Source organism: Physcomitrium patens, chromosome 26, assembly GCF_059467195.1.
Source record: "Physcomitrium patens ecotype Gransden chromosome 26, ASM5946719v1, whole genome shotgun sequence".
NCBI lineage: Eukaryota > Viridiplantae > Streptophyta > Bryopsida > Funariales > Funariaceae > Physcomitrium > Physcomitrium patens.
The window spans coordinates 1,925,966-1,951,495 of record NC_143435.1 but is presented as its reverse complement, the minus strand read 5'-3'; the positions used below and the strand labels follow the sequence as shown (position 1 = coordinate 1,951,495).

General features: G+C 38.2%; 1 protein-coding gene across 1 annotated transcript; it reads left to right on the top strand.

The window, feature by feature from the left end:
- The first annotated feature begins 5,648 nt into the window (after positions 1–5,648).
- On the top strand, positions 5,649–11,561 carry LOC112277813 (uncharacterized). The gene is made up of 3 exons (XM_024510558.3): positions 5,649–7,882; positions 8,988–9,117; positions 9,475–11,561. Exons 1-3 carry the CDS (start codon positions 7,750–7,752, stop codon positions 10,922–10,924), a joined length of 1,713 nt encoding a protein of 570 aa, XP_024366326.1. The 5' UTR covers positions 5,649–7,749; the 3' UTR covers positions 10,925–11,561.
- Positions 11,562–25,530: the final 13,969 nt, after the last annotated feature.

Sequence of the window (25,530 nt, the reverse complement as noted above, 5' to 3'; positions counted from 1 at the left end):
ATACCACACCTATCCTGTTCAATTGTATTGGCAAGGTTCAAACCCACTAACACTATGGTATTTCATCTTGCCTGCCAAAAAAACACAATCACTAAAACACTTAAACACAATGAGGATTTATTTACACGCTTTCACGTATCCATGTTAAAATTCACAAGCTTAATGCAAGGTTTTAAAATTCCCATTGTTAGAAAGAAAAAAAAAGAGGAAAATACCATTCCTACAGTCAAAAAATTTACCTTGTTTTAGGGTTTCAGATTAGACCACTTCATGCACACAAAGTTTGAAGCCTAAGGTTCAGACAGAACCCATGCATCATGAAGGCACACATGAACCCACCATCATGTTTTCGTTTCCCTTCTCCCCTTCTATTCATCCATCTACATCATCCATCCATACTTTCATCCATCCATACTTTCATCCACACTTTCATCCATTCATCCATAATTTCATCCATCCATCCATTTTTGTCCATGTGCATTCTCTTTGGTTTGCCCATATCCATCCTTTCTCCTTTGTCTCCCATTTTTGTGTTGAATGAAATGTGGGTGGATACTCCATTAACAATGTTTTTTTTTTTTTTTTTAATATTTTGGGTGGGAATTGAGATCAACTTTGGCAAATGAGGATGGTGTGAGGGGCTACTCGTAGATCACTCATAAAAATGTCATCCTCTTGTGCACAAGTGTGCTTGCTTGCTTCGGAGCCTTTGACTCAAACTTCAAAAAAATGTGGTTCCTTCTTATACTCACCACTTCACCTTTTTGGAAGAGGATGGCATCACAATCCAACCCACTTTCAGTGAATTCAATGGATTTGATTGGTTGCTAGTTTCTCATTGTTTCAATGTAGAAATACATGAGATTTTTCATGAAAGGATATTCTGAAGCATTTTCACTATTTGCTTCATTTCTGTAAAAGGAAACATTTACTTTTTATTTTATTTTATCACAATCATTATTTTGTAATTGAATTTTAAATATTTTCATGGCTATTTTAGCTGTCAATATGCATTGAGATATATGATTTTACCACCAAGTTCCATAGTTTTTTAACTATTCAAGATCATAATTTGTAAAACTAAATGTCAATAACACATTGCAACATGCATATACACAGTTGCATATTTTACACATAATCTTGAAAAATAAACTATAAACTAATTCATAATTTTTGAAAAATAATAATAGTTAGAGTCACACACAAACATATTTGTGAATACTCAACAAAAGTTGTTTAATATAAAACAATGTATATCAAAGTTATCTTAAAACATAACTCTTAATTTAAATCTATTATTCTTATACATACATGTATATACATACATATATACATATATATATATCTGTATAAGAATAAAAAATCACAATCAAAGGAGTACCATGGGCATTGCACCACGATGGGGTGCATTGTATGGCAAGGCAATTGGCATTGATGGTAGCAGGCTGAGAGGACAAGGACACATCATACATGTCCTCTTCCCTAGGGAGGGATGCTTAGGAGCTCATTCTACATCTAGTTCTACTCGCTTCAAAACCTACACCCTAGTTCCACTTCCACTACTACATCATCAACAACAAGGCCCCTCTCATACCCCACAAAGGCCTAGCAAGTCGAAGTCAAGGAAGAGCAAGGAGAAGGGGAGAGATGAAAGGGAGGATCACTATAACGTGACGTGAAGGGGGTGTTTGTTAGAAGATGATAGGGACTCTTCCTTTGTGGCATTGCCCGTCTCCCCTCCATTAATAATTGGTTGCCATGGAAATTGACCTCCTTGTACTAGCACTTACAAGGCCTTATGAGTCATCTCCCTTGCCCTTCCCCTTCTTCCCCTTCTTTGTTTCTATTACAATGTTGCCACTCCATTGCATATGAAGGCTTAGCAACTGCTTTTGATGGATTCTAGGGCATCGTCTCTTTGGAAAATGAGATGGGAAAATAACCATTAGCAAGGCATTAGTTATTATTATTATTATTATTATTATTTTATTGATTTTTGAATTCTTCCAATACTAGGGTATGTTTTGCTAATTCCTGTTCACAGATCTCAATCTTTGTTATTATTTGATATGCTATGATATGCTATGATATGATATGGTATTATATATATATATATATATATATATAGTGTTCTGTTGAAAACTAAATTTAAAGAGTTATTTCTGATTGTATTGTAATTTTTAAAGTTCCATGCACAACACTAATAATTTTTTCTATATGTGTGTTTTTACTGATATTACAATAAAAATGTGACTCAAAATTTGTATTTATTCTTGTTCTCATTGTTAATAAAAATAAAATATTAATGTAATGGTCGTGATAAAATCTGGTTGAAACCCTTAGGTACTTGTTAGTTTTGTTGTCAGAAAGATTTGAAATCATCATCTAGAATTGATGACAGATAATTTAATTGCCACAAACTAATGCACACTCTCTGAAAAAATACATCAACCCTCAATTGAAACGATTGAAAACTGATAATTTAACTATTCAATGGATTGCTTGCTTGGATTGCCTAGAGATGAAGAACTACATAACTTTGTTTGTAAATAGTTTAAAAAAAGCATGATATGAGTTTTATTTAATTTGAAATTAAAATTCGAATTCAAAATTTAATTTCATCTGTTTTTTTTTTTTTTTTTTTTTTTTTTGATTTGAAATATCCTCTAGGAAGTTAAGAGTGGAAGGATTTTAATCGAAGTTTATTCTTGTATAACACAAGGCATGTGTGACTACCAAAAAGCAATACAATCCCAAAACCAAAATTTTAAAACCCTCAAGGTTGCTTTGTACATTCTCACTCATATGCCTCACCCTCTACCCTTCAATCTTCAAAAAGATCATCTAAGAAGATCAAATTAAAAGCAAGCACTACACATTCCTTAACAAAAAGGATCCAACTTACATATATATATATATATATATATACATACATTTTTAACATGTCATTCACTTGTACTTAGTAAAAACTAAAATCATAAATCAGTAATGAAAATTACATTACAATATTTAAGACGTCTTATTTCTTTCCATTGCAACTATTATGGTAATCATTAAACTTTTTATGTAAGAAAACAATGTGGTCTAAATTAATGAAGTGGGTACAAGTGTCCAGGATGAGTCCCATAAGCTGTGCTACCTGAATCTGATATCTAGTAAGCCCTACATTTTTCTTAGAACAACTAAATCTATTTATAATGCATTTGAATCTTGAGATTACGTGGATTTTGGTGGGGATGAGTTGGGCTCATTCCCACTACTGCCACCTCATCCTTTGCTTTAGCCATTGCTTATTCACAGAGATTAAAAAAATACACGTAACTTGTTAGTCATATTTATATAACTATATATATCCTTAATTTCTAATAATGAACCACACATTCAGGAGCACCATAAAGTGTATCTCTCTCTCTCTCTCTCTATATATATATATATATATATATATTTACTTGGGTGTTGGGTCTAATTGTATATATATATATATATATATATATAATATTTTTCCAGGTCTTTGTAGGCAAAGGGAGAGGAGAGAGGGGCTTGAAGCCACAAAAGGACAACATCCCCTTGAGGGGCAAGAAGCAAACCATCATGTGGAGGAGAGGTTGCCACACATGGTGCTCCAATGTTGACTCCTAAACTCCCACACCCTTGGTGCCTCCCTTCTCCCTTCCTTTTTATTCCTTTCCCTTTTTCCTTCTTTTCTTTTTACTTTTTCCCCCTTTACATAACTTTTTTTCATGGTCTCTCTTGCTTCTGTTGCACTCTTTTACTCATTCCTTTCTTATATATATATATATATATATATATAAATAAAAACACAAACAATAAAAAGTGTACCCTTAGTTTGGAGGAAGAATAATTTGACAACAACATTAGAAAGAAAATAAAAATTTAAACATTATAACATGCTAACACAAATGGCAAGTCTTAGGTTTAGGTTTTTAATGTTTGCTTCTTTGCTGTGTTTGATTGACCGTAGATTTGATGTGAAAATTGTTTAGTATTATGCTTTTTGGTTTTTCAAGGTTAATGTTTTAGTATTTGATTTCATTTAAGTGGAATATATGCAATTACTATAAGATGCAATGAAAAAGAATCTTGTGCACATAGTTTATGACAAACATGCTCATTGATGGAGAAGTATTGTGATGGAATAAGAAAAACTTATGTAAAAGTAAAACTAGTTAGTTTAAAAATAAAAAATTACATTGTCAAAAAGCATAATTTGCAATTTATCTCGAAATTAGTTTATATTGTATTTCAAACATATGTAAATACAATATAAAGTCGATATCATCAAAAGTTAGTATACAATCAGATACTAACAACTGATTATTAACAAAGACATAACAGTATTATTAATTAATAAAAATAGAGACTAAACAGTTTAAAAATTGATTTACTGGTTATATATATATATATATATTAAAAACTTATTGTGAATATTTTAATTATAAAAAATAATTTTAAAACGAACTATTTTAAGGTATATATTATTTTTATTGGAAAATCTTTGTATATAAGTAAAGTTAATCTCAAGTATTTTAAAATCATATTTTGATATATATATATATATATATATATATATATAGATATATATATATATATATATATATAATCATTAAAAAATAAATGGACCACACAGTCATATTTACTCTACAATTATCATTTTCGAAATGCATTCTTGTATTACAACTTAAAACCAAAATTATCACACAAATTTTCAAAGTTCAATTCTTTATACCCACACTGATAAAAATATGGTGGTGATGAGAAGAAGGCAATGAACGCATCTATGAATAATCGCCATTCAAGTAGTGAAGAATGGATTTTATTACACAAGAGATTACTCACTCCCTCCCTCATTCACTCATCAAATGAGGCTCTACAGAAGACCCCAACTGAGTCTTGTGCAACGTAGAATATGGGTCTTGTCAGCCAGGTCTTTGCTACGGAAGCTGCTGCTGTTGCTGCTGCAGTGGATTATGGTTGCAGGATTGGGTCGCAGCGGCGAGGGGCAGGCTGTAATCTACGCCGAGTGGGAATGGGGCAGGTGGGCAGCAGGCACCTAGCAGCCCTGGACCCCCATCGCGGGGACAGAGGGCATAAAACCCTTCACCTCGGAGATGATATGTGTATGATATGATCGTCTACTGCTGTATTGAATTCATATCCCCTTTTCCTCCTCGTACCCGTCTGTACAGACGGTGCCTCTGTCGCAACTGCCACAAGATCGATCGAGCTCCATCCTACTCATACCAGTAGTAGTAATAGTCGTACTGCTAGTCTAACACCTCACTCCCGCCCCCGCTTGGAGTTGCTTCGTTGGCAAGTTGTCAGATTGTCCGCTTATTCATGAGCCACTTCGCCTTATCAGACTAACCAGGTAGGTTATTTTTATTTAGTTGGATTTTAATCGCTTATCGTCTTTTTACCTCCAGTGGACTGCAGTACTAAGGGGTTTGGGAAAGCTTGACTTAACCCGGCTGCTGGGTAGGGTGGGTAATGCTGTCTGTACTCCGCCTGGCAACGGATGTTGGCCTGCAGCTGGTCGATCGACTCAGCGCGTGTATAAGGCTTTGCAAGGGCCTTGGCAATCATGCAGAGTGGGGTCCAGAGGTGCAGAGATTGCGAGAGGAGGAAAGAGTGTGGAGAGCTGGAAGACCTGATGAACATTGTCAACGTAAAGTAAAATACCGGCTCCGGACTTGTGTTTTTGGCTGGCCCATGAGCACCTCGGGGCGACGACGACGACGACGGTTCTGTGTAGAGGTTCCAATTGATGCTGCTGCGGTCCACAGTGTACCGGGCTCATCATGTCCAGGTTGCAGGGTGGTGCCCGACGATTCTGATTCCAACACCAGTTCGCAGGCATAATTCACCATCTTGGAAACGGTCGGCATGATACAGTTTTGCAGAGTGTGAGTGTTTGGTCGTGGTTATTTAAGGTCGTACCAGTTGATGAAAAATTAACCTGTGTGTCAAGGAGGTCGACTTAAGCTTGGCTTTACTGCGGGCGATCGACTGATCGAAAACGTGCATCCCGGGAGACAAGACCTGTCTGCTCATGCTCGGGATCATTGGAAAGGGGTCAGAGAGTACCATCCATGGAATCATCAGCTTGCTGCTACCTCGTTATGAAGCCAAACGGCACTTTTCCGGGGACTACATTGATCGAGTGAGACAAATAGCAAAAAAATGAAAAGAAAAATAAAGGAAATACAAAGAAGAATACCAATCGAAGTAATTTGGCAGGTTCGGATTCCGTTGTGACTCATCTGAGTGCTCCGAAACAATGTCACCTCGTTCAGTGAAGATTTTCGCGGGATTTCTCCGGCGCACAGTCGAAGACGTCGTTTTCGAAGCGCCAGAAAGCTCGGATGCCTCTAATTAAGTGAGCGAAGCGGGCCGGGGCGAAAGCTGTCACAAATAGAGATCGGCCACGGTCTTCACCAAGTCAGCCTGCATACACATGCTAAACCTTGGGCTCCCGGTCCCACTCTGGTTAAGTTTCTTCTCCCATTTACAATCCTATTCAAGGCGGATCGCGTGCGACTGCTTCAGAGAGGACATATTCTCTCGCATGCGCGTCTCGATCAACCTCAGGGTTTCATGACGTGATCGGAACCACCAGCGCTTGAGCGCATAATGCCTCCGACAGGGAAACAGAGAGAGAGAGAGAGAGAGAGAGAGAGAGAGTAATTCAAATCCTTGCCTTGAAGAGCTTCATGCATTCTCTTTCGGAGCCCATTCAGGCAATGGGTCCAGCTGCTAGCCGGTCGGAAAGGGAACCATTACTGGAAGGACTTGCCCACAGGAGGTGATCATGAGTGGCGACTCCCTTTACGATCTTCCAGCTAGACGATAAACATAAATTGAGAAGAATGGAATGGAAGGGGAATTTGGTTATGGTTTTATTTCTCTGCTGCTCTATGCCATGACATCATTGTCTCTCGGAAACAGTAGGAGTACCTGCGAAATCTTGCTCCATAAACTCTCAGAGATCATCAAGAATTGGCCTTCTGGGCTCTTCTAGGTTCTTGTAACTCCAGGGTTAGCTTAATTAGCACTGATTAAGTGTTTCGGAGGAGGTGGCGTGTGCATCTGGTTCGGGTGGTTCATGACATAGGCACTGCTACTGTTGAGTTCAGAGGAGATTTTGCGTTGCAGTCTCGCTAGTCTGATCGGTTCTGAACATACAGGAACGTCGTGGCTCCTGCCCATCGTCTAAGGGTTATATCAAGTTGCGCATGATAGATGCCGTGGAGTCGGGCTTCTATGGTACGTAGGTTGTAGAGTGCAACTTAAAAATAGTGATCATCTAGTTCGAGGAAGATCATTTCTTGAGTTGAATCGCAGGTGTTTCCAGACGAGTTCAGAATCTCGTGACGGTCGCCGGCCGTGGTAGTCAAGCGAATTGAGTTTTGGGTTCGGATGCTCTAGTCGCATTTCAGCGCTACCGGCATCGTTGGAGTGCAGTTAGACCCTAGCTCAAGACTACGGGAGTGCGAATTCATGCCATTTATCAGCAGCTCAAGTCGATATAATTGATCCTAATGTAGAAGTGCTCAATAAATAGTTAGAAGTCTAGTTGCGAAGCCGCAGTGCTGATTCTGTTGTCCAACAGGAAATCAATTCTTAGCGATTGTGGAGGCGCTGCTATAGAGACCTGATGACACAAGAAGAATTAGATATTAAGAAAGGTAGACGAGCTGGAGATCAACAGGGGTAGGAGATATAAGGATCATGGGCCGTCATTCGTGTTGTCACAAACAAAAACTGAAGAAGGGGCTCTGGTCTCCTGAAGAAGATGAGAAACTGGTGCGCTACGTAACCAAGCATGGCCATGGCTGCTGGAGCGTCGTCCCAAAACAAGCTGGTGAGTTCATCCCTAAACTAGGCTACTCAGCCGTCTACATGATCAATGGAGTGGCCGCACCGCCATCTCCTCGATGAATTCTAGCTAAAATCTCGCCGTTAAACTTTCACTGTCATCGACCTCACCTCTTCTGGGCATGTTAATGACCTGTTACGATGTCTTTGTTAGTATGACGATATGAGCCATCTGTAATTCATTTCCTTCTTTCGGTTCTTCGGTCAATTTCATGTCCTGAAGCATTGACCTTAGTTTCCTCCACCAATAACGAGAAAGGAATTGATGGAAAGAACTTGCATAGGCTGATCATCGGCGTGACATACTCCCGAAAAGATTGTAAAATGGATCATTGATAATTGTTGCCACGCAAACGAAATTACTGTAAACTTGTGCTGTTGACACAAAAACAGCATAAATTGTCGATATACCTAAGTTGGAGCTTCCAATAGTCGAGCCTAAGAAAGTAAACTCCCCTTCCTGCTTCGGGCCGGTCGTTCTTGACGACCTGTTCGTGTTCCTAAGGAACAATTTCCTTTCTTCGGTGGAGCTAAATCACTCTGTAGAATTGCATGCTAGACGAGAAACTTTTGGCTATTCATCTCCGAGCAAGAATCCAGCGCATTTCGCATTTGCGGCAAGGCTCGACTTGGGTAACGCGTTGCCAGTCGTGAACACTGCCTGCACAGGTTACTCTTGTGGAATTGTGTCGGAGGATAAATACTCTAGAACAGGCATTCGGAATCATGCAAGGAATACATTGCGTTAACAACCAGAAGCTCCCATCGCTTAAATTACCAGAAGCTTTGAGAGCTGCATTGATTGATTAATTTTTTCTATTTCTTTTCTGTTTCAAGAACCTCGACAGAGGTTACCAGGCCTGTCCTCGTATAATACGTACTGCATGGCTGCAATACTTTGTTCATAGCGCTATAAATCATTTATCTGATGTAATTTATTTTTCAAATGAGCCAAGAGGCTGGATTTTCCGAAGGCCGTTTACACTTTCCCCAGAAAGTTTTCTTGATTGCCAATCAGTTTACTATTTTTATACATTGAATTTAAAAAAACTAATGTCTATTTCGTCGATCACACACAATTGCTGTAACAGGTCTTCAACGGTGTGGAAAGAGCTGCAGACTGCGGTGGATAAATTATCTCCGACCGGATTTGAAACGAGGAGTGTTTTCAGCGGCAGAAGAGAATTTGATCATCGACTTACATGCTGTTCTTGGTAACAGGTCTCAGTCTCGACACCTTAATTCACCTTTCACCCACATCTCCTGCTTGACCTAACGAATCTCGATCACCCCAACACTACCATATATGTTCTTATATACATATATAGGGAGAGAGAAAGAAGGAAAGAAAGAAAGAGAGGGAAATGCACGTATGTTGACTCCACCTTTGAGGGATTTTGGCTAATTTGTTATCGAGTTACGCATGAATAGGGACGAAGCTCACTCTAGGACTGCATGAATAGAGATTTTTTCACCCACTGAGACACGATAAGGTCACATGTTGGTAATAAGCTATCCCCCCCCCCCCCCCCCCCCTGCTAGTTGGGCTAATGCAGCAATTGATCCCCTTGCATGCAGGTGGTCTCAGATTGCAACTCAGTTACCAGGCCGCACCGACAACGAAATCAAAAACTTCTGGAACTCCTGTATCAAGAAGAAGCTTCGCAACATCGGCATCGACCCTAGCACACACAAGCTGGTTGGCTCAGACTCATCGGCGTTCCTCGGTGAGAGTTCCTCTAGCGAGATCAACCCCAAAAGCGAATGCCACAGATCAACCTCCTCGAACTCGCACGTCATCACCGGTAGCTCCACGGGGTTTGTCAGGTTCACCAATAGCGAGTTCAAAGCGCAGTCGCTATTCCACCCGCAAGCTTCCCACAACCCCTTCATCCCCATGGAAGAGGTGATGTACAATCCAACCAGAAGTCTTATCCACCAGCAGCCCCCTAGAGATAGACATTTCATGGGCTTCAACCAGCTACAGGGGAACGGGTTGTCTACCGACAATCTTCTTGAGCGGCTCATGATGACCGGGAAGCACAGCCGGGGGCTGCCTCCGAAGGCGCCTTCGTGGATGCCGCACCTGACTGGTAGCCTCGATCGGGATGACAATGGGCCGAAGCCCATCCATCAGCCTTCCACACTGGTACCGCCAGCTTTCAACCCCGTCTTCTGGCTGTTGCAATCGGGAGCTGTGTCCTCTTCCGAACCCGGAGGTGGGGGCAGTGACCCATTTCCTGTGCATGCCCAGCATGGAGCTCCCGAGATTGAGATGCGGCTGGGTCCCTTCGCTCCGAATTCATCTGGAACATCCCATGACTACCACGGTGGGAGCTTCCAGGATTTGTTGCAGGACCCAGGAGACTTGAGCTCTATCACTGCAAATCTGCAGCTGCGGTCGGGGGCGGGACCAGCTCATGAAGATGCCGTGAACGTCGGCAATGCTCGCGTTCAGCGACCGTTTCGGTGGGAGGGGCACAATGGCAGTGAACCGAGCAGTAGCAGCACCAGCAATGAGACGGGTATTAGTCCCCCTGGCAGTCATCTCATGTTCCAGGAGACTGGTGGCAACCAACCCTGGTCAAGTGCTGATACCGATCCCTCGCCAAGCGCCCTCAAATCTTGTAGTCTTTCAGCTCAGACGACAGAAGAGCCATCCACTAGGAGTCGCTTCTCCTCAAATCACGAACCTTCGGATTGCGATACAGTCATGAAATGGTGTGCGTTGCTGCCAACGCAGGGGCAGAACCATTGCATTGATCAGTTGCCTGCCTCGGCGAGAAATGCACCAGTTCAACATCACGAGCACAATCCTCGTCAGAATCATGCAGACCAGCTGAGCCAGTCCCAAATGGACCATCCACTGGGGAATGGTTCGTCTGGCAATGTGCAGTTCACGCTCACCTCGCATTGCATGAACTGGCAGATGCACGCAAGTCATGGAGGGCAAGATGCCATGTTCGATTCCGTGGCACCCATGTCACAGGAACTGCAACGAATGGCTGCCGTTCTCGATCAGATCTGACCTCTTATCGGGTCACGTAATGTAACAATATAAGATCTAGAGAAGGGGTTGATTAACTAATTGCAGATTGAGTACGGTGTTCATCAATTTCATGGTGAATCCACATACTGGCAGAAGCTGTTCAGGTTGACAAAGCCCCTGAATATTATAAATAAGTTGCTGGGTCAATTTGGAAGCAGTGACAACCAGGGGGAGGATTTAATCAAATGAAAAATCCGTCTGCTTCAGGATGAGTTGTGAGGATGCAGGGACCTGATAGAGTGTAGCTTAGCATAACATTAATCCAGAGATGGCATTATCTGAGGTATTATCTGAGGTTGCTGCGGTTGCTCCGGCGACCTTGATCATAAATCCATCGTAATGATCAAATCGTAAATTATTCATCATCATAATACCTAGTACCCACATCCTTGAACCCCTTACCTCTCTCAATACTCCATTCACCTTCTCAACCAAAACACAGTCGAAGAGCACGCTTGTCTGCTCAACTTCACAAGCCTGTTCAGCTAATCCGTCGTCTCTGACTCATCTAGAAATATCACTTGTCCGCGTCCTAGGGATTTTTAACGCTGAAGAACTTAACGACGCAGACCTTGTAAAGTTGGAAATTGCTCCTCTCTTGAAGAGTTCTTTACTACATTTTCACTCATCTCTGTTTGGAAATAAACTGGAGTATGACACGCTAAAAAGTACTCTTCAAGATTAAAGTCGTTTTTACAAGGGCAAACGGAGGCTATAACTCTTCATGGCTTATGCAGTTCTAAGAAAGGCTTAAAGTCTAGTACTTTTAAAAGTCAGTCCCAATACTAAGTCATCCTCACTCACTCTCTTTCTTTTAATTCCCTAGGACCATTATATTTTGACTGATGGCCATATAGAGAAACAAGGCGCAACTTGAATGGATACATTGGCTCATCTTGATTATAAGCTTCGCATCAGACGTCTACTGTTGCCGCTTCACTTGGCGAATCCCCCCTCCATCAACAGCAGTAAACTGACCCACATTAGATCTTCACAAGTGCAACATTCCTGCGGTGTTCTTTCAGATGGTTCTAAATTGGACTGAAGCAGTGGATGATGACGAGCCCGGACGATTCAGGAATCAAATCCGGCAGAGTCACCTGACCTGGCCATCTCGTGTCTACACGGAATCTGCAGCATTGCTAGCAGTGATCAATTACTGCATGCATCTGTATCGGAGCAAATGATGATAAATGCAGTAGACACAAATATAAACAAATAAATAACGAGGAAGAAAAAATCACAAATTCAAACACAATTATATATAGATGTATATTTGCTTTGATCGGGGGGAGCACTGTGGTGGAATCAGGCCCATCTCACGCCTTCAACGACAACACTAGTCAGAATGTTCATTTTTGCCGAAATCTGAAATCACAAAAGACAAAGTTGGAAAGCCTGAAATTTAGCATTACAAAAACTCTATCCATCTATTGTATTGGTATGGATGACGTCGTGATCTTTATTTCTATTGCTTTGAATGTGAATTGCGTGGATTTAATTTCAAGAGATATGAAATTGGCTTCTAAGAAAATATTGCTTGCTAACTGGTTAAATGTTAAATATTCTAGATGGTTGTGTACTTTTACAAGAATAATTCTAAATTAGTGTTGTTACAGTTTTTCAGATTAAACGTCAATGATGATTGGAATTGTTATGAATTAAAAAGAACATGATAATCTTTAAGATTACACTACTACATTTTGAGTGTGCAATAATTACAAAAAATGTTAATACATGACACGATGTATACAATTTTTCAAATATTTTTTAGCTTGCAAAAACATTTACAGTGTGCTAGCTAACAAGTATTCAAAATTACAAGCTATTAAGTATTTAAATTATTCAGTATCATAATTTATGCATCAATTAAAACAACTTGAAGTGGTCTTTCATGTGACCAATTAGATAAGGATGTGCTTTGAAGGCTCTCACCGCAGGTACTTGAATATGATAGAATATCCATTTGCATCCCTTTATTGGTTCTGTGGTTGTTTGTTTGTTTTATTATATAATTTTATCATTTATTTTATGTTTTTGTTTGTTTCTTGTTGTATTGTGTTTTGTTTGTTTTGCCTTATGGCTTTTTTGTATGTTCTTCTGTGATTGAGGCTGATGTGAGGATCACATGAATCTATCGTCCCTGGGTATGTTGGAATCTTCATCAGAGCTGGGGTTCCCGGACCATTTGGTTGTGCTTTTGCATTCACAATAGAATCGGATCTGGTTCGATAGACTCATCACACACGCTCAGTTCTCCTCAGTCTTCACTGGCCCACAATACCACCACCACAACCACCACCAAACAACAACAGCAACTAGTGTTAGAATGAATCGCCCTGCAGAATGAATCCTGCAGAATCGTCACATCAAGCTGTGCAACTGTTGCAGATCATTGAGCAAGTACCTCAGTGCCTAGAGCTCTAAAGCCTCCATAGAGTCCACGTCTTGAATGCGGGACGATCAGTCCACTCACCGCGCTTTTACTGCACCTCATACGCAGCAGCCAAGTCCTCTTCGCATGACATGTCGTCGAAGCTCATCACTACTGTCCACCCTTCAATCAGAGAGCCTGTCAGAACATATTGTTGTCAACTTGGTCTCTCAGTTGATAAGGATCTCCCCTTACACTAGTTGGCATTCGCTGTTATCTAAGTACTCAGGACAAACCCTAAAATTCGGACGAGGGAAGAAAACAGAGGCCACTTCAAGGGTCAGTGTAACATCCCCCCGCCCATGAATTCAGGTTCCCTCTTCAATGTGTGGGATCCAACAATGTCGTCGAATCCATGGCTGAAAAGGCTTTTCTCTCAGTGAACACCATTCATGTGGATCTACAGGAGGTGTTGACGAAGGTTCTATGCGCCCTGCCTACAGCCCTCCGTATACATGGATCGCTGAGCTGGGGAAAATTTCTTTTGCGCTAGTGGATTGACAGCATGCACACTCATGTGCGCAAATTCTTACATGGACACTGCAGTGCAGAGGAATCCCCACCCCTCCCACGTGCATCGAGTTTAAGTCGAACGAACAATCATAGAAGAAGATGAAGAAAAAAACACAACAGCATGGGTAAGTGAGTAGATAGCATCGCCACACTCAATACACACAAGCCAACTATTACTTCCAAGGATGCCGACCACAAGCGCCATCAACGCGGGACTGACTCCGTCAATGACCCCTCCCATCATGGTTTTGGCTCCTCATCCTCATCCTCCTCCTTTCTGTCAGGCCCCACGTGTTTCCACCATTCAATGCCGTCATCAACCCACCCTAATCCCCTCGTAGGGCTTACTCCACGCTGCAAAAGCTCTTGGCCACCACACACGTGCCAGGCAGTATTGTGTGGGATGCGAGATTAGGGAAATCTGCACCATGTCAACTGTCATCCCACGGCTATGAATCTGCCAAAGCTGTGCCATTAAATCAAACCAGTTCACCGATCGCTCTCGTTGCATTCGACTTCGTTGAAACCCTGCGAGGACAGGACGTTGAGATAGAGTAGAATTTATGAGCCATCTTTCAGTATGGTCACCTTGGGAGGTTTCCATTTGCTGTGGCGCCTGCACCTAGTGCTCTTTCACAAACTCCTCGATGATCCCGGAAGGAAGGTCGGCCGCTGCAGCCCACTCGAAACTCTTGATAATCCCGTAGTTAAGTAAAATGTGTTTTGACCCTGTGGCTGTAAATGGATACAAATGTAAAGTTTGCATCCGTTGAGAAGGCAAGGATGGAAATAGTTTTACAAAACGGTTTACCGCAAATAGAATTCGTTCATCACCTGATTCCATCTTTTCCGACCACAGTATGTGCTTATTCAAAATAGAAGAAAATAAATAAATAAACAAATCAATAAGAATCAGCATAGTGGAAAGCTCTGTACACCTGTACTGTTTCCGGGTGTTCCGTGCAGCGTTACCTTGAGAAGGGGGTGAATCAACAAATACACTCACCTTCAACAGCATGAATGAAATCAAATCATTTCACAATTTACGTTTGACATACAAGACAAAAATAAAATAAGATAAAATGAAACAATTGGCACCATAGGACCGAACCATTACCCTGAACAACAACGACATAAAAGAACGTAAGATGTGGGTCTGCGTACCTCACTGACTGACACATGCTTTGTACCCCTAGAAGTCGCCTTCTGGGTTCATTGTCAGTTTATTCACCTGTTGCATCACTTATTTGAGGTACCCATTAATGGCGGATCAGCGAAGGGAAAACCTAACTTTCATTACAGGCTCGCACTTCTCTCCTCCCTGTGCGGCACCATCTTTCCAGTACTGCGCATTCCGCCATGTTCCTGAAGTTCACAGCCTCGGCAGGTTTTAGGATTCAAAGCTTGTCGAACTCGAAGTCCCCAATAAAATAGACTCATATTGATGCGTAATCTTCGCACTAAAACGCGTGAATGGAACTGGAGAAAACTCACAATGATCACAATATTCGAAAGACAGCCTTTTCCAAGAATCCACGCATCCCAGACGCGTGAAAAGTCTTGACCCGTAACCATGAAAGTTTAGTCCTAATCCAAAAAGTTGGCCCCTGACAGACCCCAGCGTTGCGTAATGCAATGGCGAACTAATAGACTGAACAGATCGATCCATCCGGATGATCTACATAAAGTACTAGATTTTGTACAGAACGTGAATGCAAGAGACGCACTACTGTGTCAATAGTTTCGTTAGCCATTTTTAGTCGAAGAAGATGAACTTGCGGTCGGAGTTGTCTCCAACATAATATTCGGTATCCTGAAGGCCTTGCATTCACCTCGATTGTGGAAGTCTTTAACCTCATTTTCAGAGTCCGAGCTAGAGCCAACGTCCATGTAAAAATCATCTGCTGAGCACCATCTACATACCAACAGAAAAGCCTCGAAAAAAAGGTCACATGAACATGGCAAGCACAGTGCCGAGCACGCTCCAGCATGGGCAACGACGACAGAACTGAAGCATTCACTAAACAGTTCCCATTGGCGTCGTCTGAGCCTTGTATTGATCCAGAAAAACAAACCGAGCTTCCACATCTCGCACGGTACCGTCGGTCTCCGCCGCTGTCCGCTCTGTCCGCTGTGACGCATCAACCTAGACAACCAAACGGCGACAAAGCCCTTTCCGTCGCAATCGGAGCCTACCAGTCCAGACTGCAGGGTCGCATCCAGCCCACCACTAACGTAGAGATTGACAACACCAATTGTAGTCCGGTGTCGAATCTCGGAGCCTGACCCGGACTTGGTGACCAAGGTTCAATTTTTATTAACAATCTAAATAAAATCAGTTTTATGTGTTTTTTTTTTTTTTTTTTTTTTTTTAAATAATTGATCAGTACAAATTGCAAAACATATAATTATCCTCACCCACTTGCAGTAATCTTTTGAAGAATCTAAGTAACAATTGAAGGCACTAAAGATTCTAAAATGGAACGAATAGTTAAGATTTACTAAGAAATCTAAAGATTCTAAAATGGAACAAATAGTGAAGAAATACTAAGAAATCCTAGTAGATGAATTCTCTTTTAAGATCATTTCAACAATTGTATTTAGAATTGTTGATTTTTTGGGAGTTCTAGCTTCTAATATATTAGTATTGTCAACTTAGAAAAATTTAGCTAGGTTGACAAGAATTCAAACTTATAAATATAATTTTTATTTACACTTCATATACTTTATACGGGCTACCATAAATGCAAGTTGAAAATTTGTGAGTCACCAAATCGACTTACTTGTGTATTTAGTAAAAAATTACCAAGGATAAAATAGAAGAAAAATAATAGAATAGAAAAAAAAAATAAAAATAAAGAAAAAAAAAAAAAAGAAGGAAAGATTGAGAGTAGGGAGAGAAAAGAAAAGCAGAAGGAAGGAGTAGAAAGAAAGGAAAAACTGAAAAAAAGAGTAGAGAAGAAAAAAAAAAAAAAAAAAAAAAAAAGGGGAAAAAAGAAAAAAGGACAAGGAAAAGGAGAAGAAGAAAAGATGAAAGAAAAGGCGAGAGGCTCCCCTTGAACCTTGGGGCCTCATTGCCAATAAGGGTCTAGACTGCCTCAGATCCCCGTCTCTCTTTCTTTGTTTTTTGTGGTGTTTTGTGTGTGGATTTTGGTTCCGATCGGGATAGAGTTTTTTCTTTTGAGTTTTTTCGACGTGCGTGTGTAGCTGTGAGTTGTTTTTGATTCAATTGAGGTATTGCGGTGCAGCATCCTGGTTTTTTGGTGATAAGTGTAAGCTCCTGTTTGGTGTAGTTTGACAACAAAGGCCGTTGGCCATTTGAAGTGGTTTTTTCCTTGTGTTTCTTTTTGTTGGAGGTTGCGGTGTAGACCACGGATTCCTCTTATGGCAGAATGGTGTGCGGAAGGCGTTCTTCTTCTTCTTCTTCTTCTTCTTGTGATCAACATGGAGCTCAGAGGTTCAGTGATGTATCTAGATTGTATTTTCTTGGTCGATCGTGGACAGCGGCAGTAGTGCGGCCCAAGCCTTCTTATTGGTGTTCCACTGATGGTTGAGTCGTTGTGACGTCTAAATTCCTCATGTGATCCATTCGTGCTCTTGTTTTTTTGTTACGAACCATTGCGGTGCTGGTTAATTGTTCTTACTCAAATCACGATGGCGGCGGTCATTTTATTTTGCTCTTTGTTCAGTTGAGGTGCTGTGGTGCAGCACCTTGTTCTTTGTGTGATTAATATGGAGCCCCAAAATCCAGTGTGATCAGGGGGTTCTTCTTGTGGTTCTATTGGTTTCTTGTGGATATCTGACTGCGAGGAGGTGCGGTGGAGGATTGACTGAGTCGTGCAATTGAGATGAGATCTGAAAGGCGTCCTTCAATGCTTGTTTGATTTCAATTGGCAGATGAAATCAATGCAAGTAGAAGTGTCGACGGTGTTAGCTCGAGCAGCGGCTTAGTATTAGATAGAGAGATCGTGAAGTCAAGGAGTATGGTCGACAACTATGTCGCTTCAAGCGGCGAGAAACTGTAGATGCTCCCAATCTACTCGGGTCGTGTGTCTCACTGAGATCATGTCATTGCTATTCTTCTAGTCAAGTTGGTCTACATCTCACAGTCACTACATTTGTGCTCTTTGTGCTCTTACTCCATTGCACATTACTAAGAAGCTAGGTTTGAGCAATTTGATTGATGTTTTAGTGTTGTAATATGATTATGTAGTGAAAAATAAAAATATGGATGTTATTATAGAAAAGTCTAGTAGAAAGATGTAGTAGAAAAATAAGGATAAATGATTGAAAGGTAGTAAAAAGTTTAATTTTAATGTTGTTTTTTAAAGAATGGTGGCCATATTTTCACCTTTGATTTCTAAGATCTATAACATAGATCTATAGCCTTCATTCATCTAAGAGCTAATTTTGTTTCTAAGGCTAATGGTTCTTATAAGTGATCAAGAAAACACTTTTTGGTAAATCTAACTTCACCAATGTATTCAAAACACCTATTTATGCTAAAGTTACTACCCACATGCTTCAATCCATGTTTAATTACAATTTTTATAAATATTTTTACCTATAAAGATTTTGGCCATTCTTGTAAAATTCTTCAAAATGAGAATTTCATTGCTTTACTAATATTTTGAAGGAGAGAGTGTTGATCTTGTTTTTTTTCACTCCACAGGGTGAATCCAATGCCACCATCACATTAAAAAAACTTCTATTAATTAAAAGAACTACTGTGCCACTTGAATTTGTTGAATTTGGAGGAAATTTTAGAACTATCGTTACTGAACTTTATTAGATCTTTTAAAAAAATTATAATTCTAATTCACTTTAAATCATATGAAATGATTATAGGTGAAATCATAGGCTTTTATTCAATCTTCATAGTAGTAACTAATAACCTTTAAATTATTAAAATTAAGTTTTTGTATTAATTTTTTAACTCTTATCACTTTGATCCTAATTAACTTAACTCAAGGAACCAAGCTATGATTTATACCATCAAAGGTTGCAATCCTATAAATTCTATAAAACTAAATTCTACTTATATAAATCCTAATTTAATATGTTCAATTATCATAAAATAAATAAATAATAAAATTTTAAATATTAGAGCATAATTGAGAGCTCACAAAAGAAAAAATTTACCATCACAATGGCTCAAAAAGAAACCTGTGGAATACAAGATAGATCTTCATAAATTTTGATAGATGTAATCAATAAACAACAAGATTGATTTGTTTACAAATAGAAAATGGTCCAAACCTACAATAATCCAATTTATCACAAGTGGAACTAGTCTTGATATTGCAATAAATTAACCATACTTAGATAAATCCTAAATCCTAAATCCTAAATTAAACCTTAAATAAACCTTAAGTCATAAGTAAATCTAAAATCCTAAATCCTAAACCAAATCTTAGACAAATTCTAAATCAAAAATAAATCTTAAATCCTAAACCAAACCTTAGATAAATCATAAACTCTAAACTCTAAATCAAACCTTAGACAAATCCTAAATCCTAAATCAAATCCTAGACAAATCTTAAGCTCTAAGAAAATCTTAAATCCTAAACCAAATCTTAGACAAATCCTAAACCCTAAACCAGATTCTAACCAAAATCTAATTAATTCAAATTAATTCTAAGGTAGATTAGAATTCCAATATCTATTGATTAAACTGTTGATCTTGCTAAAAAATTTGCATATCTTTCAACCTCTTATTTAAAAACAAGTACAAATTTTTTTAAGATAATTGCACTTACCAAATGGAAAAAAAATCCTAAAATTTGCTTTAGTATTGGCTGATGTCTTACTCTAATTTGAATGTTGAACTTCTAGCACTAATATCTTCTTTTTGAACTATTGAATTTCTCTCAAAATTTACCAAAATTATTGAAAATTAAGTCTAGTCTCTATACAAAAAAAAATCTTTTCAATCCAATTGATAGATTGCTAAAGATCTTAAAAAGACTAACTAACCTTCAAACTCCAATTTTTGAGACTTCAATCCACAAAAACCTTTACATACTTTGATCTAACTATTTGATTGACTTCAAAATTTGCACACACATTTACAACTAATACACCAACACTTTGTCCAAAATTTATCCATACACATGCGACAAAATTCAAGAAACTCTCAAATGTGTAAATATAGTTTTATTTTTTAAAATCTAAACCAATTGACAATATTATTAACTTTGAAAATCTCCCAAAAATTAAATATTAACTTGATTGACATAAAAATCAATGTCTAAAAATCTCTTTGCAAGTCTGTTCTCAAATTCTAATCTTTGATTTATCAAAGAATCCTAGAGTCATTGTAAGTACGTAATTTTGTGCCTCAAAGTTTGATTTTGATCTTAGATGATAACTAGTCCTCTTTAGGTATCAATTCTTAGCTTTTTGAAGAAAATTTTATTAAAATCTACACTTAATTTCCTCCTACACATTTCTATATTAATTTATTTTCCAATTTACTTTGTTTTGCCTTATTTATGGTCCTACAAAGTAAGTAGAAGCCTATTTGATAAAAAAACATCAATATTACTCTTTAATTTCACTATCTTTTTGACTATTACCTATTTTTTAAGATAATTTTTTATAATATTTTAAAATAAGATCTTATATAATATAATATTTTTTTCTCTCTTGCATTTAAGATCTTTTATTTATCTCTTTTATTTCTCTCTTTTATTAAGATATTAATTTAAAATTAAATTAAATTATAAAGTTGATATATATCTTAAATTATATTCCAAAACTTGGTTTAAGCACTCTTTCTATCCATTAATTTAAAAATGAAAAGCCAAAGAAAGCTTTATATCTACTTTTAGAATCTTTAAAAGGGTTTTCTAAAATCTTGATACAAATTGAGTTCTCTTATTTAATATAATATCTTTGGATAATCTATGATAACAATAGATATTATTAAGAAAATATTTAGCTATTTTTTTTACTTATGATAGATTTTGTACATAATATAAAAGGTACAATCTTGATAAAACGATCTATTATCATGAATATAGAATCATACAAACTTAAAATTGAAAGATCTGTGATAAAATCTATAGAAATAGAAGACCATGGTTGTTCTAAAATAGGTAATGGCTGAAAAAATTCATAAAGTTGATGACAAGGAATTTTTGAACTTAAACAAATGTCACATGATTGTAAAAAGTCCTTAATTGCCTTCCATATTAGAAGCCATTAAAGATCTTTAAATATTAGCTCCAAAATCTTATAATATCCAAAATATTTGGGTGCTAGAAAATTATGTTAAGCTTAAAAAATATGTAATCGTGCTTTGCCTTCTAAAGTGTATAATCATTCTTCAAAATAAACTAAATTATTCTTAAATTTAAACTTAAAAGTATCATGAGACTTGAAAGAATTTTTCTTAATATCATAAATAAGAAGATCAAAGGACATACTCAATTGAACTTGCTTGAGAAAGATTGAGTCAATAGTTAATGTTGATTTCATTGTTTGAAGATGAAAATGCTTTAACTTTAAGAAAATTATTCTTTGTTGATTAAAAGCTACATCTTTTTTTTTGGTACAAGATAAAAACGTCTAAAAAGGACATTTAATAAATCTTATTATTTTTGAAATTGATAAGTAATCTTGAAATCAAATCTTAATAAAGACATGCTCTAACAAACTTGAAAATGATTCAAAATACATGCCAATATGAAGTACTTAATGTTCTTATGATCCATATACATGGTGCTAAAGCACTTTCTAAATAATAATATCATGCTTGAAATAAATTCATAATTATAAAAATTTGTATTGAAAGAGATTAGCTGTGCTCCTTTTTGTTGCTGCTAGTACCAACCCATGCTTTGTCGGCACTGTGGAAGATCACTTCTTCGATGTTATTTTTTTGGCTCTGTTTTTTGGCATTCATCAAAGTTGGTGTTCGCAGCGGTGTAGCTTACATTGGGCGGCAGTGGCGTTGTTCTCGGCGTTAGCTGGATTGGCGGCAAACTCGCAACCAGAAGCAGTCAAGTGCGACGGCCAAGTCTGCATCGACAATGTGTTCCGTTTTTGTTTCCTTGTGATCAGAGATTGCTGAGCCTTGTTCCTGTAGAGCTGCAGTCGAATTGAGCGATTTATCTTCGACAAATCTATTTGCTGCAGTAGATTTCTTTTCTTAATTGTTAGCAACCGAATTTGGTTTTTAATGTCTCTTGGACGGGCTTCAAATCGCGTTTTGGTGGCAAAATATCAAGACTTAGTGTGAGGTTGCTCTCTGCTAGAAGATTCCTATGATCGAGTGTCTTCAAAGGTTCTTGAAGGGGGGTTCGGATCATTAGCAAGTGGTGTGCGACAAAGCGTCGGTGGTTCTGTTGAAGGCGGTTGGTCTAGTTTGTGCAAAGCCTATGATCATCGGCGGTGCTTTTGTTTCTAAATTTTGACAGAGACATGGTACAATCAGGTCCCTAGACTGCTAAATCTCTTAACTCGTCAGTGGTGTTCCTTGTTTTTGTTTTAGAGTTCTGTTTTGCAACGCCAGTGTGTTGAAGGGCAGTTTTCTCACTCATCTTGATTCGGTTGCTTCCGGTGACAAAATGCTGCGGTGGGTGCATGTGGTGTTGTTTTGTGCTCATCCAAGGCGAGGGTCCAGCTGATATTGACTCAATATTGCTAGGAAATTAAAGCTAGGATTGATGACAGTGAGAGAATGCTCTGCAGTAGTTCTTGAGATGGGAGTAGAATGATTCCAACATCCTTAGTTAGGAAACGAGTACCTAATGTTGAGAGAAAACATAATCAAAGTTTAGGCTTGGATTGTTGCAGCTACTGGCTAATAAGTAGTTGTAGGTTGTTTGAAATCAATGTAATTTTCAACAATCAATATAAAAAAATAACCATCCAAGCACCCCTAGCGATATAAGGGAAGTTGAGCTCAGAAGGACTAGGCCTGGATTTTGTAATTATATGGAATTTATCATGAGACTTATTATTATAAATGTGAGATGGTAATAGAGAATTTGCTTGATCACTTGAGTGATTTAAGGAGTTTTAAGTGTGAATTGATTTTGAACAAAAGCTAAAATGGTCCCATGGCACATCAACAATATCTTATGAAGAAGTCCCATAATAAGATCAAGCCCAGCACTCTACAAGTCGGTGACATCGTGTTATTTTACAATTCGAGGTATGTGCACTTCCTTGGTAAGCTCCATACCTGCTGGTTGGGACCATGTATGGTCCATGCGGTTTTTCAGAACAGCTCAATTCAAGTTGGCACCTTAGAAGGTGAAATTTTTCCAGTCAGAGTACATTTCAACCAGCTGAAGAAATATTATATGGAAGTGTAGTGTTTGCAAAGACGCTTCACAATTGAGAGGAGGGCTATCTGAGGCTCCTCTTGAAATCGATTAGAATAATTAGGCAGGATTTTTTTTTTTTTTATATATAGTTACTACTAAAGTGTGTAGCTCAGTATCGATAAAAGTGTGAGGTGAAAGTTCAAGGACACCCATGCAGTCGAGAACTTAGTTAGGATTTTCTATGTGAAGGGGGCCCGAAAGTCCCTTCAGGAATTTCTAAATCAATGAGTCCTTGCCCCAAAAAATCAAACACTGACCAGAGCATGGCCACAATGAGCAATTATGATCAGAAGAACGAAGGCTACTCAATCAAAGACAAACGCTCAAGTACCAAACCAGATATACGAGTGGAACCTCGAGACCAACATTCAAATCCGATCCGGCGGCAGAAATAGGGAAGGACAGAAAGAAGGGAAGCTTCGATCGAGACAAACCTCACCAAAACAAGTGAAGGTCTGTAATGGCTAAAATCAAATGAAGGAATCAGCGAAGGACATGAAGAATCACGAAGAAAATCAGAAGGAGAAGTTGGATAAGAAGAGCGTTACGGACACGCTTGGAAAATAGAGTCTGTAGCAGTGGTGATTTTGACTTCTGCTACAAGAAGAGTTCATCCTAATCGGAAATGACTAACCAAGTTCTCTCTTCTCGAGAGATCTTAGTGCCTACTTTTTACTTACAAACCTCGAGTGTTCTGCCTGCCTGGACAACCCCAAGGCCAATCCACGATTAAATGTGTGCACATCAAGCATTTCTAACCCAGAAATGAACTTAAAATTTCATAGAAATTAAATGAAGATTACAAAGAGTAATCCTCTGCAATTGATGACTACTTGTCACGTTTCTTTTTTTTCCCTTTCTTTCTACTACTTAGCACCGTGACTCCTATCTGCTCCAATACTTCTCGAGCTCCAGTCCCCTTGGATCCTCGAGTCAAATTTTTGCCCAAAAAAAAGTCCCTAGAAACTCAAGTTCGCCACATCAAATACTTTTTCCCCTTTCGGCCTCAGCAGTACTGTTATAAAGAGCTTCTTAATTCCTAAATTTAGGCTAAGATTGCCATTAAACTCTGAAAAGAGGAGCTCACAGTATTGAAGTAGAGCTTCATTCTTGATGACGACCCTTGCCTTGATTCTAATTTCTAGATAATTCTAAATCCGTATTTAAGTCTTCCTCTACTTCACCTTTTAAATCCTTCAAGCTTCTTCTTCAACTCTAAGTTCCTCAAAACAACAACCCACAACAAAACTAAAAGGTAGTATTAGTGCAAGATAAAAACAAATAAAAACACAATAGAATAAAAACAATTTCTTTCCAAGCAAGCCTAAGACTTATAAAATAACTTCTTGGCAAACACACCAAAATGTGAGCAAAAAAATACCTCTACTAGTTGGAAGTATATTCTAGTTCACAACAAGTGAATTAATTATGTAAATTCTAGGATTTGTAGATCTTGTTCATTCAATTAAATCCACTCTTAAAACTCCTTAAAACACCTAAGTAGTCAAGTAAACTCTCTACTATCAATTCACATACACAATAATAAGTCACTCCAAAATTCCTTGCAATTTTGTGAGTCATAAAAAGTAACTCATTTAGATATTTAGTACAAAATAATGCAATTATTGTTCTTAAAATTACAATATATGGTGAGTAATGTAGAAACTATTAATCAAATAGATATTAAAATGATAGTTGTAGAATTAGTTTTTTATTATCTTTGATTTTTGTGATTATAATAAATGGTTAAGGTGAAATCCTCAATTCAAATACATCACAAAGAAGACAAAAAGAAAAAAAATTAAAAAAAAAAAAAGAAAGAAAGAAAGAAAAGAAAGAATAAATTAAAATAAAAATAAATAAAAAACATTGATAGTTTTAAATAATTAAAATAGACTAGAGTAAATAGAAAAAAATTAATTGAGAGAGAAAAGAAAAGTCGAAGAAGAAAAGAAAAGTAGAAAAAAATATGGGAAAAAAGAAAAAAAGAAGAGAAAAGAAGATGAAGGAAAAAAGGAAAATATGAAAAAGAAAAGATGAAAATGAGTCTTATCAACCGGATGGATGCCGGTTGGATACCTCGAAGGAGGCCATTAAGTTCCGGGGTAGTTCTGGACTCCAGTTGCATTCTGGTTCTTCTTTTAACCACAAAGAAAACTAAATCTAAAAAATCATGGTTGCATTGTTTTTGAAAACAAATCCATTCACATGAACTTGATGCAAGGTGTGCAATTTTGCTCTCAATAATAAATAATAATCATTAGTTATACAAATGAAGTGCATTAGAATTGAATTTCCCT

Coding starts and splice junctions, on each gene's coding strand:
- LOC112277813 (XM_024510558.3), top strand. CDS start 7,750: ATGGGCCGTCATTCGTGTTGTCACAAACAAAAACTGAAGAAGGGGCTC. Junction 7,883..8,987: donor CGTCGTCCCAAAACAAGCTG/GTGAGTTCATCC, acceptor TTGCTGTAACAG/GTCTTCAACGGTGTGGAAAG. Junction 9,118..9,474: donor CATGCTGTTCTTGGTAACAG/GTCTCAGTCTCG, acceptor CCTTGCATGCAG/GTGGTCTCAGATTGCAACTC.